General features: G+C 41.3%; 2 protein-coding genes across 2 annotated transcripts; one reads left to right on the top strand and one right to left on the bottom strand.

Annotated features, from left to right (window-relative positions):
- Positions 1-1915: 1915 nt before the first annotated feature.
- On the top strand, positions 1916-10988 carry LOC134870011 (HAUS augmin-like complex subunit 7). The gene is made up of 9 exons (XM_063892010.1): positions 1916-2037; positions 6767-6882; positions 6975-7045; positions 7155-7216; positions 7682-7872; positions 8396-8510; positions 9473-9685; positions 10581-10692; positions 10784-10988. The coding sequence occupies exons 1-9, from the start codon at positions 1981-1983 to the stop codon at positions 10843-10845; spliced, it is 999 nt and encodes a 332-aa protein (XP_063748080.1). The 5' UTR covers positions 1916-1980; the 3' UTR covers positions 10846-10988.
- Positions 10989-11702: 714 nt separating this feature from the next.
- LOC134870022 (large ribosomal subunit protein mL49-like) lies at positions 11703-12513 on the bottom strand. The gene has a single exon (XM_063892022.1). The coding sequence runs from the start codon at positions 12444-12446 to the stop codon at positions 11943-11945; it is 504 nt and encodes a 167-aa protein (XP_063748092.1). The 5' UTR covers positions 12447-12513; the 3' UTR covers positions 11703-11942.
- Between the last annotated feature and the right edge of the window lie 994 nt (positions 12514-13507).

Below are 13507 nucleotides of genomic sequence, written 5' to 3'. Positions count from 1 at the left end.
CATTTAATCTTTAGGAAAGGCCCACGTGATTAAAAAATAATGCAATTATTAATGTTGGAATTAAATACTTGTTTCAGCAATAAGTATGACATATTAAAATAGGATACAGCAAGAAAATAGACTGTCAACACACATCGCTATGTGTTGACGTTTGTTGTAGCTAACATGCTAACGCAAGCTTACATGACATTTCATTAACATGATATGGCTGCGACGTGATCAAAAACAAAAACACTTTTTTGCTTCGTTCACGACATGTAACGTTAGCCAAACATTACCTTAGCACGGACCTTCGCATACGTTAGCATAGCCTAAAATGTGTTCACACTGTAAACAAAGGCTCACAATGGTTAACTAGGCTAATTACCTTCACCAAGAAAATACTGAGAATAGGCCTACTTACCGTGCTGTTTTTATTTGGGATGAAGTTCTTTCTGTTGATGTTTACTATCCACACCTTCCGAACACCTTCATCCTCCACACGACCAGGGAAGCGGTGTAGACCAAATGGTCTACTACATGGACAGTCCTCTTTTACGCTTAAATTGTGTGTCTCGCACACAGACTTCTTCCATAATTGAAGCTTTTGGCTGTTATTGAAGCAGCCGATGACGGCACACGCCCTTCCAGACTGTCTGGGCATAATTATTGCTTTTCACAAATCTCGTTCACAAATCCAGCGAAATATCCCTTTTACTGTCTATGGAAATACCGCGAAATACACACCGCACGCACACCGCATCAATGGCGGCCGCTCTACTTCCGGTCACTTCGCCGAATCGGTGTATACATGTTGTACATACAGAGTTTTAGCATCTAACCTCTGCTTAACAGGAAATGTAACATCTTTCTATTTTTACTAGCTTATGGATCTATTATGTTTGTGTGAATGTAAATTAAGTTGCTCTAATCCATATCCTTTTTCTGTTTGTATTATCAAGTATTTTTTTAATAACTAATCATTCCTATTGATTGAATAAAGACCCATCAGAATCTCAAAGTGTTTCATTGTCAGCTCTCTGTCGACAAAAAGGTCTGGGATCAAAAGTTATTCTTATTTTATCTTGTATATCTGTGGTTTGATCTCTTCAGTAAAATAACTGAGTTGAAGTGGTCTCAAATTGTCCAACACAGTTAGTTTTTTTAATAGCTATTCTCTAAATTCTATTTTGTATCTCAATCACATTAATGACGAAGCTAATGAGTGTTGACAAGGTTTTGGACTGCTAGCCTCTGACTGTTCTGGATCAGTGTCCTGACGACATCCATGTCCTTCTGACAGTCGGACTGAAGGATTTCCATCATCCCTAAGATTAGCTCTTACCTCTGTGTTCCTCACATTTTTCTTTTTTACTAAGCAGTGGCAAGGAGAACGGTCCTGGTGGTATCAACACTACCAATAAATCAACCAGGCCCAATAACTGAAAATACATTAAGACAGACACATTTTTCTGTCTTAATGTATGCAATTTCCACTTTATAATATTATAACTGTTACACTCATCAGAAATAGAAACGTTATGATAGATTGCAAACGTACAAGTCAGAAATCTATAATTAACCTCATCACACTCACATTGCTGAACTGTCTTTACCGCTCCTTAGGTGGTAACTAAAAAACACAGTGGTACTCATTAGAAGAGGCCCTTAAGGTTGAGGTACCCCTACTTGATAATATATTTCATAGCATATATTCAAGAGCAAAATATCACGTAGCCTCTATAAGGGCTGAGAACAATACTGAAGTGACAAGTGTTTGATACTCTTTCCAAAGTATGCTATGAATAAACACCAAGGTAAAAGGACATCATTTTGGAGTTAATATTATTTTATTAGTTTTCTGTTTGTTTATCTCTACCTTGTTTGTTCCCCTCCCTCCCGACCAGTGGGTGGCAGTAAGTCATCCAAGAGCTGTGAAGAAGAAGAAGAAGAAGAAGAAGAAGTTTATGAAGCGGCAGATACGGGGAGCTTTTTAGGAAAATGGCGGGGGCTTTGAAAGAAAAACAACTCGTTGAACACGTTTATGCTACACTGCAGGTAACAAAGAAGTGAAAATATTGAGGAAACATTTAAAATTAATATCAATGAGAGCTTTCTCAAAGTTTGGTTACTTTTGTTTATTCTCAAAATGCTAATAGTTAACGTTAACTGTTATGTTTAGCTCACTAAACGTTCCTACGTGATTCGTTCCCACTTGAAAGGAAAACATCCGAGTCAGAATAACAACATGTTTAATCTGCTATCCAGCCCCGGGTTGTATACCCGAAGGTATTCAACAAACATCTATCGTTTCAAATGACTGCTTTTGGGGGTTTAGAGACTTCTCTAGATACATTTGTTGATTTACTCTTTGGATTTTAAGAATGGATATCTGGAGTGTTGGAAGAAGTACACATATCCTTTATTTAAGTAAAGGTACAAATACTATGGTCTTAAAATACTCTATTACAAGTACAAGGCTTATTACTGAAGTCAAAGCACATAGTATTGGCATCAACATAAACTTCATCTAAAAGTACAACATGACTAAATATAGTTCAAAAGAAAAAGTACTCGTTATGTAGAAAGGATCATTTCACAGTTCTCAAAATACTGTGTAATATGCAGTACAGTACTGCCCTGTACCATATCAGCATATCATTAGTTTTTGTACATACACATTAACTGTGAGTGTTCAAATAAATTTAGTGGAGTCAAACAAATGAATATTTTGGTTTTATTTGGGAAACTTGTCAAAAAAATAATTTATCTGTACATTTCAAACATTCGGCTCTCAACCTGAACCAAGTAAATGTTTTTTATGGTTATTGTCCCAAGTTATGTTCAGAATCAGAATACTTTTTGTCCCACAGAAGGGAAATGTTCATTGTTGCAGCAAAAGTGAAGATACATTTAAAAAAAGAAGTAAAATACAACACTGTTAGATAAAAAGTCATGCACAAAAAATCTAAAATAGTAAAATAAGAAATAGTAAATTTATTCAATTCTACAAGTTGCATTCAAAGTAGATTCTACTAAACTACAAATTGCACATAAGTGTAACAGTAATGTCATAGTCTTAAGTTGTGTGAGTGCAAGTGTGGGGGTACACCAGGGGCCATGCTGGTTGTAAAGTCTGACCGCTGCAAGAAGGATGGACCTCAAGTAACATTCTGTACATGATCACATGTATAACAGTGAATCAGGGCTACTGTAATGTTATAGTGTAAGGTACAGTTATATTAGAGTAGAGCAAGATGGCGCCGAGGATGGCTGCCGTGTCTCGAGCTCCTCAACAACTCCACATCTTAGTGTTTTTATTGTTTTACTTTGTTGGTTGTTTTTAACTTTTTTTGCAACATGCAAACCGCCCAAGCGAGCCCTATCATCCAATATGATAGAGAACAACTTTTACACCTCAGGTCGCTGGTGGACAGCAATAATCCACGACGACCTGCAAACAATGGAGAGTCTCCGTGTTTACCTGCTGGAGCTCTACCTGTGGAGCGCAGGAGGAAGAGACCACGAGGTTCCCGGGCCGGGGTCCTGGTCAGGCTGAGGAAACGTGAAAACAGGCCTCCTCTACCGAGTTTACTTCTGGCAAATGTCCAATCCCTGGATAATAAGCTGGACGAACTCCGTAGCAGGGTGGCATTTCAACGGGACATTAAGACCTGTAATGTTTTGGTTTTCACGGAGACTTGGCTCGACCCCACGATACCGGACGCCGCCATTGCTCCACACGGATTCTCCATTCATCGCCAGGACCGGACAATAAACTCAGGGAAGAGCAAGGGAGGAGGTGTCTGCTTCATGATCAACAACAACTGGTGCTCAGATGTGGAGATCATTTCTTCGGACTGTTCTCCCAGCCTAGAGCACATCATGATCGGATGCCGGCCTTTTTATCTGCCGAGGGAGTTCACATCTGTTGTTCTAACAGCAGTGTATGTTCCGCCGCACGCTGACAACAACACAGCGCTGGAGGAGCTGTATGGGATTATCGACAGGACAGAGACTTCTCGGCCAGAGGCCGCATTTATTGTGGCCGGGGATTTTAACAGAGCCAACATGAAGAAAGTCCTGCCGAAATACTATCAGCACGTCAGCTGCCCCACGCGCGGTGAAAATACACTGGACCATGTTTACACTCCTTTCCGGCATGGATATAAAGCCCTCCCCCGCCCCCCCTTCGGCAAGTCAGACCACATATCTCTTCTTCTGCTCCCTGTTTACCGGCAGAGACTGAAGAGGGACCGACCTGTGACAAGGACAGTGCAGCGTTGGTCCGAGCAGTCTGACTCTGCTCTCCGCCACTGCTTTGGCATCACGGAGTGGTGTGTGTTTGAGGAGGACGATATAAACACACACACTGACGCGGTCATTTGCTACATCGGCAAATGCATCGATGACGTCGTGCCGCGGATTACTGTACGGACATTCCCAAATGAGAAGCCCTGGATAAACGGCGAGGTCCGAGCTAGACTTAAAGCACGGGCCATCGCGCACAGCGGCGGTGATTTGGATGAGTACAGGAATTCCAGGTATGCACTCCGGAGAGCTATTAGCAGTGCGAAAAGACAATACAGGGACAAGGTGGAGTCGAACTACAAGGGCTCCAACGCCAGAAATATGTGGTCTGGACTAAAAACAATAACAGACTACAAAAGGACAACGAGTGGTGTTGAGGAAGTGTCTGCATCTCTCCCAGATGAACTGAACACATTTTATGCACGCTTTGAGAAGCCCCCGGCTGTGGAGGCACCAAAGGCCCAGGATCCCTGCTCACTGGTTTTAACCAGTGCAGATGTGTGTAGATCTCTGAAAAGGATCAACGCACACAGGGCTCCAGGACCTGATGGCATCCCTGGCTGTGCTCTCAAGGTGTGTGCAGTTCAGCTGGCAGATGTGTTCACAGACATTTTCAATAGGTCACTGCTCCAGTCTGTAGTCCCCACATGCTTTAAAGAGTCCATCATTGTCCCTGTCCCCAAAAAGACAAAACCCATCTGCCTCAATGACTACCGCCCAGTTGCACTCACCTCCATCATCATGAAGTGCTTTGAGCGGTTAGTCAAAACTTTTATCACCTCCTCCCTCCCTGACTCACTGGACCCCCTGCAGTTTGCCTACAGAGCAAACAGGTCCACGGATGATGCCATCTCCCTCACCCTCCACACTGCCCTCTCCCACCTGGACCAGAGGAACACTTATGTGAGAATGCTGTTCATTGACTACAGTTCAGCATTCAACACCATTGTGCCCTCCAAGCTCATCATTAAGCTCAGGGACCTTGGGCTCAACAGCGCCCTCTGTGACTGGATCATGAGCTTCCTGACGGGCAGATCTCAGGCAGTGCGGATGGGGAACATCACATCCTCCACCTTGACCCTCAACACCGGAGCCCCTCAGGGTTGTGTGCTCAGCCCTCTCCTCTACTCCCTGTTCACGCACGACTGCGTGGCCACACACAGCTCCAACACCATCATCAAGTTTGCTGACGACACGACCGTCATCGGCCTGATCACAGACGGCGACGAGACGGCGTACAGAGAGGAGGTCAGAGCCCTGACATCTTGGTGCCAGGACAACAACCTCCATCTCAACGTCAGCAAAACAAAGGAGCTGATTGTGGACTACAGGAAGAGGCAGAGAGAAGCACACACACCCATCACCATCGACGGGACTCCTGTGGAGAGAGTCAGCAGCTTCAGGTTCCTTGGGGTAAACATCAGTGAGGACCTGACATGGACACATCACACCAGGGTCATATCCAAGACGGCTCGACAGCGGCTCTTCTTCCTCCGCAGGCTGCGGAAGTTCAACATGGACTCCAGGATACTCTGCAACTTCTACAGGTGCACCATCGAGAGTATCCTGACTGGCTGCATCACCGCCTGGTATGGCAGTTGCACCGCCCTCAACCGTAAGACTCTACAGAGGGTGGTGAAAACTGCTCAGCACATCACCAGGACGGAGTTGCCATCCATGGAGGACCTCTACACCCAGCGGTGTAGGAAGAAGGCCGGTAGGATATTAAAGGACCCCCATCACCCCAGCAACAATCTGTTCTGTCTGCTGCCGTCTGGCAGACGGTACCGCAGCATCCGGACCAAGACCACCAGACTCAGAGACAGTTTTATACCACAGGCTATAAGACTGCTGAACTCCTGAGCTGTGTGAATGTCTACTCACATCTGTTTATAGTACACGCATACATATATATATATATATATATATTATACACATCTGCCATACATATCTGTTTATAGTACACATATCTATATATTATACATATCTGCCATATACATCTGTTATACATAATATATGCATCTGTCCATACCTCCTCATCTCAATGTATTCCACATATGTATATATTTCACATCCTCAAATCTTTATTGTTGATATTGTAAATATTCTTCTCTCTTTTTGCACTATTTTATTTATGTTATTTGCACCATGTATGTTGAGTTGTTGGAGGAGCACGCGACATAAGATTTTCATTGCCAACATATACGCTGTATCTGCTGTGCATATGACCAATAAAACCTTGAAACCTTGAAACCTTGAAACCTATTAAACTGTATTAATGCCCTTAATTTGCTAACCTTTAATTTGGACACAGCTATGAAATATAAATATAAACCCTTGAGGCTATTTCTATGTTGATTACATCAATATAATTTCCCTTTAAACTACATATCTTCTTTGCTATAACATAGAATTACATATGATAAAGATTATATTTTCTTAAAATGTACTATCCTGTGGTTCTGTCTTTGTTGAGACTGCGTCCTGTCCCCTGGTGGAGGGTCTGTACCTGCAGGAAGCAGACAGCATGCTGCAGCTGCTCTGCACCCCCTCCCAGCACCGCACAGACATCCTGGCGTGGATCTGCAGCAGGTACAGTAAGACACATAACACCTGTTGTCTTATATCAAAAATGATTTGCTAATCAGCTATTCCTTTTCCCTATCTTACATGTGTCTTTACAGTATTAACCCAAACTTCGCCTATTCCGAGGCTATATCTATGAGATCCAAAGACCCGGATGTTCAGATTAAAGGTAACATTGATGTCTCCAATGGTACATAATTAACAGTCTCGCATGTATTTTCATAAACACCTATATTATTATTATGTTATTCTGCTTTGGTCTGATGTACTACTCACAGAAATGGCTATGCTGGGGCAGGAGCTGATGCTGTGCAGGGCAGCGGACCTGGACCTGATCAGGGTGAGAGGCTGCATAAAACAAGTGTAAATGTAGTCAATTAATATACATAGATATTCAAAATGTGTTCCAATCAAGCTTGTCACAATAACTTTGTTAAGCCCCAAATGCCATAAAAAAAAAATAGCAGAGTAAGACAAATACGCCCTTTCAAAAGACAAAACACTTTTATTCGTCAGATATTCAGACGTTTGAATTGGAATGAAAAGAAATGATTAAAATATGTGTATTAAAAGGATAAAATAAACCATACGACTCTCAGGCTCTGTTGACAGAACAGCGCCCAAATCCTCCTATGGTACAAAAATCCTTGCTGTTTTGTCTATTATTTTGACATACTTATATTAACAGAGGGGGCAACAACTAGGTCCTTTATAGTGTAAGAGAAGTCCTTATCGTAAAGACCTAGTTATAATAAACTTCAAATGTCTTGTTTGGTCTGTATGATTTATCAAAGCATGTCTCCAGGGTGATGCGAGTCCTCACCGGCAGCTTCAGTTCCTGGAGCAGCTGCTGTCTTTAGTTCCTTCCTGCGAGAAGTCTGCTGGGCACAGAACGAATCAGGAGGCGCTGCTGAACGAGCTCTACGCTGCCGAGAATCTGCCTCACTTCACACAAATGCTCACACCCACCCTGGACCCCTGGCCTGCACACATCAAGTACGTATGCTGTCTTTGAGCAGCCTGCTGCACACACACCCTTCACGTTTTTATCTGCAGCATGTCGCCATTCTCTCTTCTTGAATTTCTTCCGAAAGATTGGTGCAGTGACGATGTATTTTTGTAGGCACACGTTTTTGAGAATTACATGTTAATCTCCACCTACTAACACCACTTTCAGATTTTTTTGGGCCGTAAATGCAATCACCAGATGTCAAAAGCTAAAAACCATCAGAAATCACATTCCAATGACTGCACATCACCACCTCAAAGCTAAAGGATGCTAATGTTCGGGGGGATGATTTTTAGTCGCATTTAGTCACTTGTTAGCAACCGCCTTTTTCATGACACACAGAAGCGTTAGAAGAGTTAAAAAGCTAACTCATTTATGGATTTTAGGACTCGTTCCTGCATCACTCAATATGACTGATAGAAGTTTGGTGGCGCTTCATATGGTTCCCTGTCGTTGGCCTGCAGCATCAGTGTCTTTGCATGTCTCTGACTGCTGTTCTTTATTTCACAGGGCTTTACGCAATAGTACCAAATCATTGTCCCACAGATCAAGTCGAGAAGAGCCTGAGGATGTAGCCGCTCCTTTGCAGCACGCTCAGTCTACACTGGAGAAGCTGCAGTCAGAGGTACGTGTTCCAGTGCCTTTGTGTTTTGTCTTTATTAGGATCCACGTTAGCCGCGGCATGAGCATTGGCTATTCTTCAAACACAGTAACAGACACAACAAGAATACATCTCAAGTTATTAACAATCAATAAACGAAGTAATTAAAATAAACTAAAATGATCTTCCTTTCCACCATGAGTAAGAAATCAATGAAATGTACACACACAGAGAAAATGTTCAATTATTATTTCAGGAGTGCACATATTATTCTCTTGAACAATGTGCCCCGGAGATCATTTCCAACAGACCATGTTTTGCTTTAGGTAAAATGAACCTTTTTTCTACGGCATATCGTGTTTGTTAAATGTGTGGAGCAGGGGTCTCCAAACTATGGTCCGGGGGTCCAACCGCGGCCCATTGTCATTATTATAAAAGTGTAATGAAATAATATGTACACATATATTACACAGTATTCATGTCTGTAGCTTTTCAAATAAATTCAGTCATTCTTAGTTGATAAAAAAACGTATAATTTATTTACATAGTAAGCTTGAAATATTCCTTTCCTATTTCCCCTCATTATAAGCAATCTGAGGCTGAAGCTGTGATGCAAGCTGGTTTTTTTCACCGTAGTATCGAGCATAATTTACCTACATTTAGTGGATTTTGCTAACTTTTATCTTAACTTATGAGGCAATATACCTTTAGAGAGTGGCGCAGACCTTGGTATAGTTTTCTGGGGTTTTTTTTTTTGGACACCCCTGGTGTAGAGCATACTAGGAGAAAACTCTTCCCCGTTATATCTTTGGTGTTGTCTCCTTCACAGTTCTGAAAGAATTCTACAAAGCAAAGGCAGATCTCTGCCTGCCTGTTAGCATACTCAGTCTTGCAGGTCCATTACACTAGGTTTTAAGAACTCAATTGCTAATGTTGGAATTATAATATTTGTCTCTCTCTCAAATCTTTCCTCCTGTCCTCTTCAGTGTGAGTTCCTGAGCAGTGAGACTCAGAGTCCCGGTGTGTTCTCTCCGGGCTCTCTAAGGGTGGCAGCCTGTGACCTCCAGATGTTGATGGCTGCTTTCAGCCATGTTTTTGAAACAGACCTGAGAGCTTACTGCAGCAGAGACCCCCCCAGCTTCAGCACAGAGACCCACGTCTTCCAGAGGATACACGTGCTGCTGCTGGCCTTCATTATGGTACTCCTTCATCTGTTGAGCATCACTATTCAAAAATCTTTCCAACACAGGCCTGACCTGTAGGAAAAAGTCATACTGTAGAGTTCCAAGCTTTGCAGCTTTATCAGAACGTTGACATTTGATTTCAGCAGATCTCATGATTTTTATTGTTAAAACTCTGTGTTTGTGCACTGTTGCAGATTAAGATAAAGCTACACTAATGTTATTATAATTATAGTAGTAGAACAAATAGATTCAGTGGTGGCTGCGTAGGATTATAAAATGCTAACGTTTCTGATAGCACCAGAGTGTTGGGAAATCCAAAAAGGTAAATGTAATGAAAATCACAGATGTAATCGTACCCACTATTCAACTTGTTTTTATCAAACCAAAAGTTCTGCTTCATTCCTTATTTTTTGGTGTTTAGCGAAAACAAGTTATATACTATAATAAAAATCTGTCTGTATGCTGCACAAAAAGCAACCATTTATCTGTTAAAGAAGGGATTTAAATAAAATAGGACTCGCTTATCTGAACCGATGAATCACTTTATTCCAATTGAATATTATTAGGTCGTAGCAAACTCTGAGGAGATAATTCCCTGTTTCTGTTGTTCAACACTAGAAATCATCTCTGCCTTGACTGTGGTGTTTTACCTTCACATAACACAGTAACAGTGAGACAGTATCACTGCGTCAAGATGAGGAATGAAAGAGTTACGTCCTCCCACGTTAGATGAATGTTTGCTTTGCTTAAATTCACACGCACGTTTTGTTATCAGAGATAGAATCAGTTTGTCTCACAACTTCTACAACGTATGAAGCTTCATTCAAACACTTCTTATTAAAAAATTCAAATCAAATTTGGAAAGAAACTTGGTCCTGACACTTCCTGCTGTGTGCTTCTTCTTTCTCAGGAGTTGGAAATGCTAAAGGAAGTGTCAGAAGCTTCTGCATCCACTACTGAGGAGGTAAACCAGCTCAAAACACAGCCCAGTTACCGGAGCAGAGGAGAGAAGCACAGCTTACGTAAGAGAATGTCCTTGTTCACTTACACACTCACACATAGATCAATTCTCCGCTGATAAATACGTGTTCCTTTCTGTTGTGTTTTCTGCAGCTGATCGACTGGAGGAACTCACCAGGCGAATAAGAGACGTCTTCTCCCTGCTTCATTCCTGATCCCTGACATAATGCAATAGTAACTGTATATTCACAATTCAACAATCCTCCTTTTATATTTCCCCCTTTCTTTGTCCTTTGCCGTACTCTATTTTAATGTTTATATTGTATTGCTGAATAAATGTCAATGTTTTAAACTTCAATTGTTATCCAGACAGTTTTATGTTGTGATTCATCACTCAGTTTTAGTTTCTTACATTTTGTGATTGTCTTTTAGGGCTGCAGCAACAAGTTGATCAACAGAAATTCTACAGGGTTTCTAAGGTTTAAGAATGGTTTTTAATGCCACTCAGAATTCACTTTCAGAACAACTTTAGAATAACATATATTGAAGCTGCATGTGACAAATAATTGAAGGTTAGTATTAGTTTTGCCCAAATGTTGATTGTAACAACTATTTTTTATCTACGTGACGTTAATGTAGATACTTTCAGTAAATTATAATAACAAATGTTAACAATTTATGTTTAAATTGCAATGTCAGAAAACTAATCATTCATACAAGTCTACTTCCCATATCATAGCATTTTAAAACCTATTGAAAATGTATTCCAGAAACTAATTGAGGCCTTATTAAAACTGGCTGCTTCGCTAGACTGTTACTGGATGTGTATTTTGTGAATTGTGTAATTTCTTATCTCTTTATCTTTAATGTTTTTTAATGCATGCTTGTGATAAGATATTGTTGGCTCTTTGCTGTAACAATTGTACATCCCCCTCTGTGAGACCAATAAAGGTATTCTGATTCTGATCTCAGATGAAGAAAACTTAAAAAGGACTGCATGCTGTTACAACGTTGGATGACACCATCTCTCAATCTGAAACAGCTGGTGAGAGAAAACAAGAAAAAGAGTGTGCCATGTTTTCATATTTAATTTTCATTCATGACATGTATTTACACTGTTGGATCCCATAGTCAAGGTCTCTGTGGTGTCTTAAAGTCAAATAACGGTGCAGTAGTCAAAGCTGTCCTTTCTCATGGATATATATAGGTTTTTAAAGTTATATAGGACATGTCTCCTGGTGTTGTCCAGGGCAGCTCTATGATCATCATGATGGCACAGTCGTCATTGTTGTCCTCCTCCTCCTCCTCCTCCTCAGAAGCCTTGGTTGGCCAGCCATTGTTTCAGCTCACTATCAAAGTGACCTTTGACCTTCAAGGTCATGGTGACCTCGTTGACCTGTGTGGGCAGCTCCTTCCCCACCACCTCCTTCAGATACTGCTTCACGTCCTTCTCCAGAGCCCAAATGTCCCCCTCCACTTTCCGTACGAGCGTTGTCTTGCGGCTGCCGTGGGTCAGGTCGGTGTACACCGGGATGTTGTGCATGCGGGAGCGGCGGATCATGTAGGGCAGGGGCGGAGGGGTGTCCGCCGGAGGGGTCCAACCGGACGGGGTGGGACCGGCGTGTTTAGGCGGTGTGGGCACCCTGGACGGCGGAATGAGCCGCTCTACGAACTTGTATTCCTCCGTAGATTCTGATATCAAATTCCTTTTCTCTTCCGGAGGAGGGTTGCAAACAAACCGTATTCCGACTGCCGCTGAATGTCTTCCCTTTGATAGAAGAGCACCTCGAAGAGCAAGGTTTAAGCAGGCCGCCATCTTGAGTCAGAGCGACCTCAAACTCTTCTTCTTCTTCTTTTGGTATTGTGGCAGACAGGAAGCGTTGCGGCTCATCGCTGCCTCTAAAGGTTTGATTATGTATTGCAGTTTGGGGGGGGGGGGGGTTCTATCTATCTAGTTGTGGCAGGGCCAGTTTTATAGCCGGTCGCCTAGGGCTGCCAGATCTGGTGGGCGCTGCGCTGCGTTTTAAAATAGGTGAAAAAAACCCCATTTTTGACCGTTGTGTAAGAAAATACATTTGCTAAGGAAGAGGTAAACCCTTTTCCCCGGTTACTTTTTCAATTTAAAAACCCCCCCGAAAAGTGTGAGAGTCGGGGATAAAAATTTATCAGACCACCCGCAGTGAGCAAAGTAGGCTGAGACAGTTTCCAAAAAAAAAAAAAAAACCCAGACACAAAAAAAACTAAAAATAAAAAAGTTTACTTATTTGTTATTGGGGGCTATTTTATGTTTTTTTGGGGTTTTTCAATATTTTTGATTTTAAGCGAATCTTTTTCTTTATGGGTGTTTGGGGAGTTGTACCCTCTAGTCTAGTCTTAAAAAAAAAATTCTGCGTAAAAGTTGGGGGAAATTGAAGGGGTTTAATTAAAATTTTAAATTTTTGTTGGGGAAATGGAAAGGAGGTGAGAAAATTTAAAGTTCAAAAAATTTTTGAAGGAGAAAAAGAATTTGAGAGTGTTCATTTTTCTTTAATTTTGTGAATTCCTTTGGATACTTTATTATCCTTTTTTTTTCTAGTAAAGATTTCCTTTGAGTGTTTGACATTTCATTTTCAGTTATCGGGGGGTGGATCTCAAACGTTTTGATCACCATTTTTGTAAAAAAATTTTCCAAGGGGCACCTTTATATTTTAGGATAATAAAAATGTTGAAAACATTCCAAAGTATGCACTGGACAGTAAAAAAAATATTACTTTGTTTTTCATAGCAACTTTGAAAAAAGCATCAAAAAAAGCTTGTCACTTTAGTATTGTTTTAATTCGGCTCGTCATATTATGCTTTTGATATAGCTTTAAATATAAATTTTACTTTGGCTTATCT

Source organism: Eleginops maclovinus, chromosome 1, assembly GCF_036324505.1.
Source record: "Eleginops maclovinus isolate JMC-PN-2008 ecotype Puerto Natales chromosome 1, JC_Emac_rtc_rv5, whole genome shotgun sequence".
Classification (NCBI taxonomy): Eukaryota; Metazoa; Chordata; class Actinopteri; order Perciformes; family Eleginopidae; genus Eleginops; species Eleginops maclovinus.
Note: the sequence above shows the minus strand (reverse complement) of the source record. Positions and strands in the feature narration are given on the sequence as shown.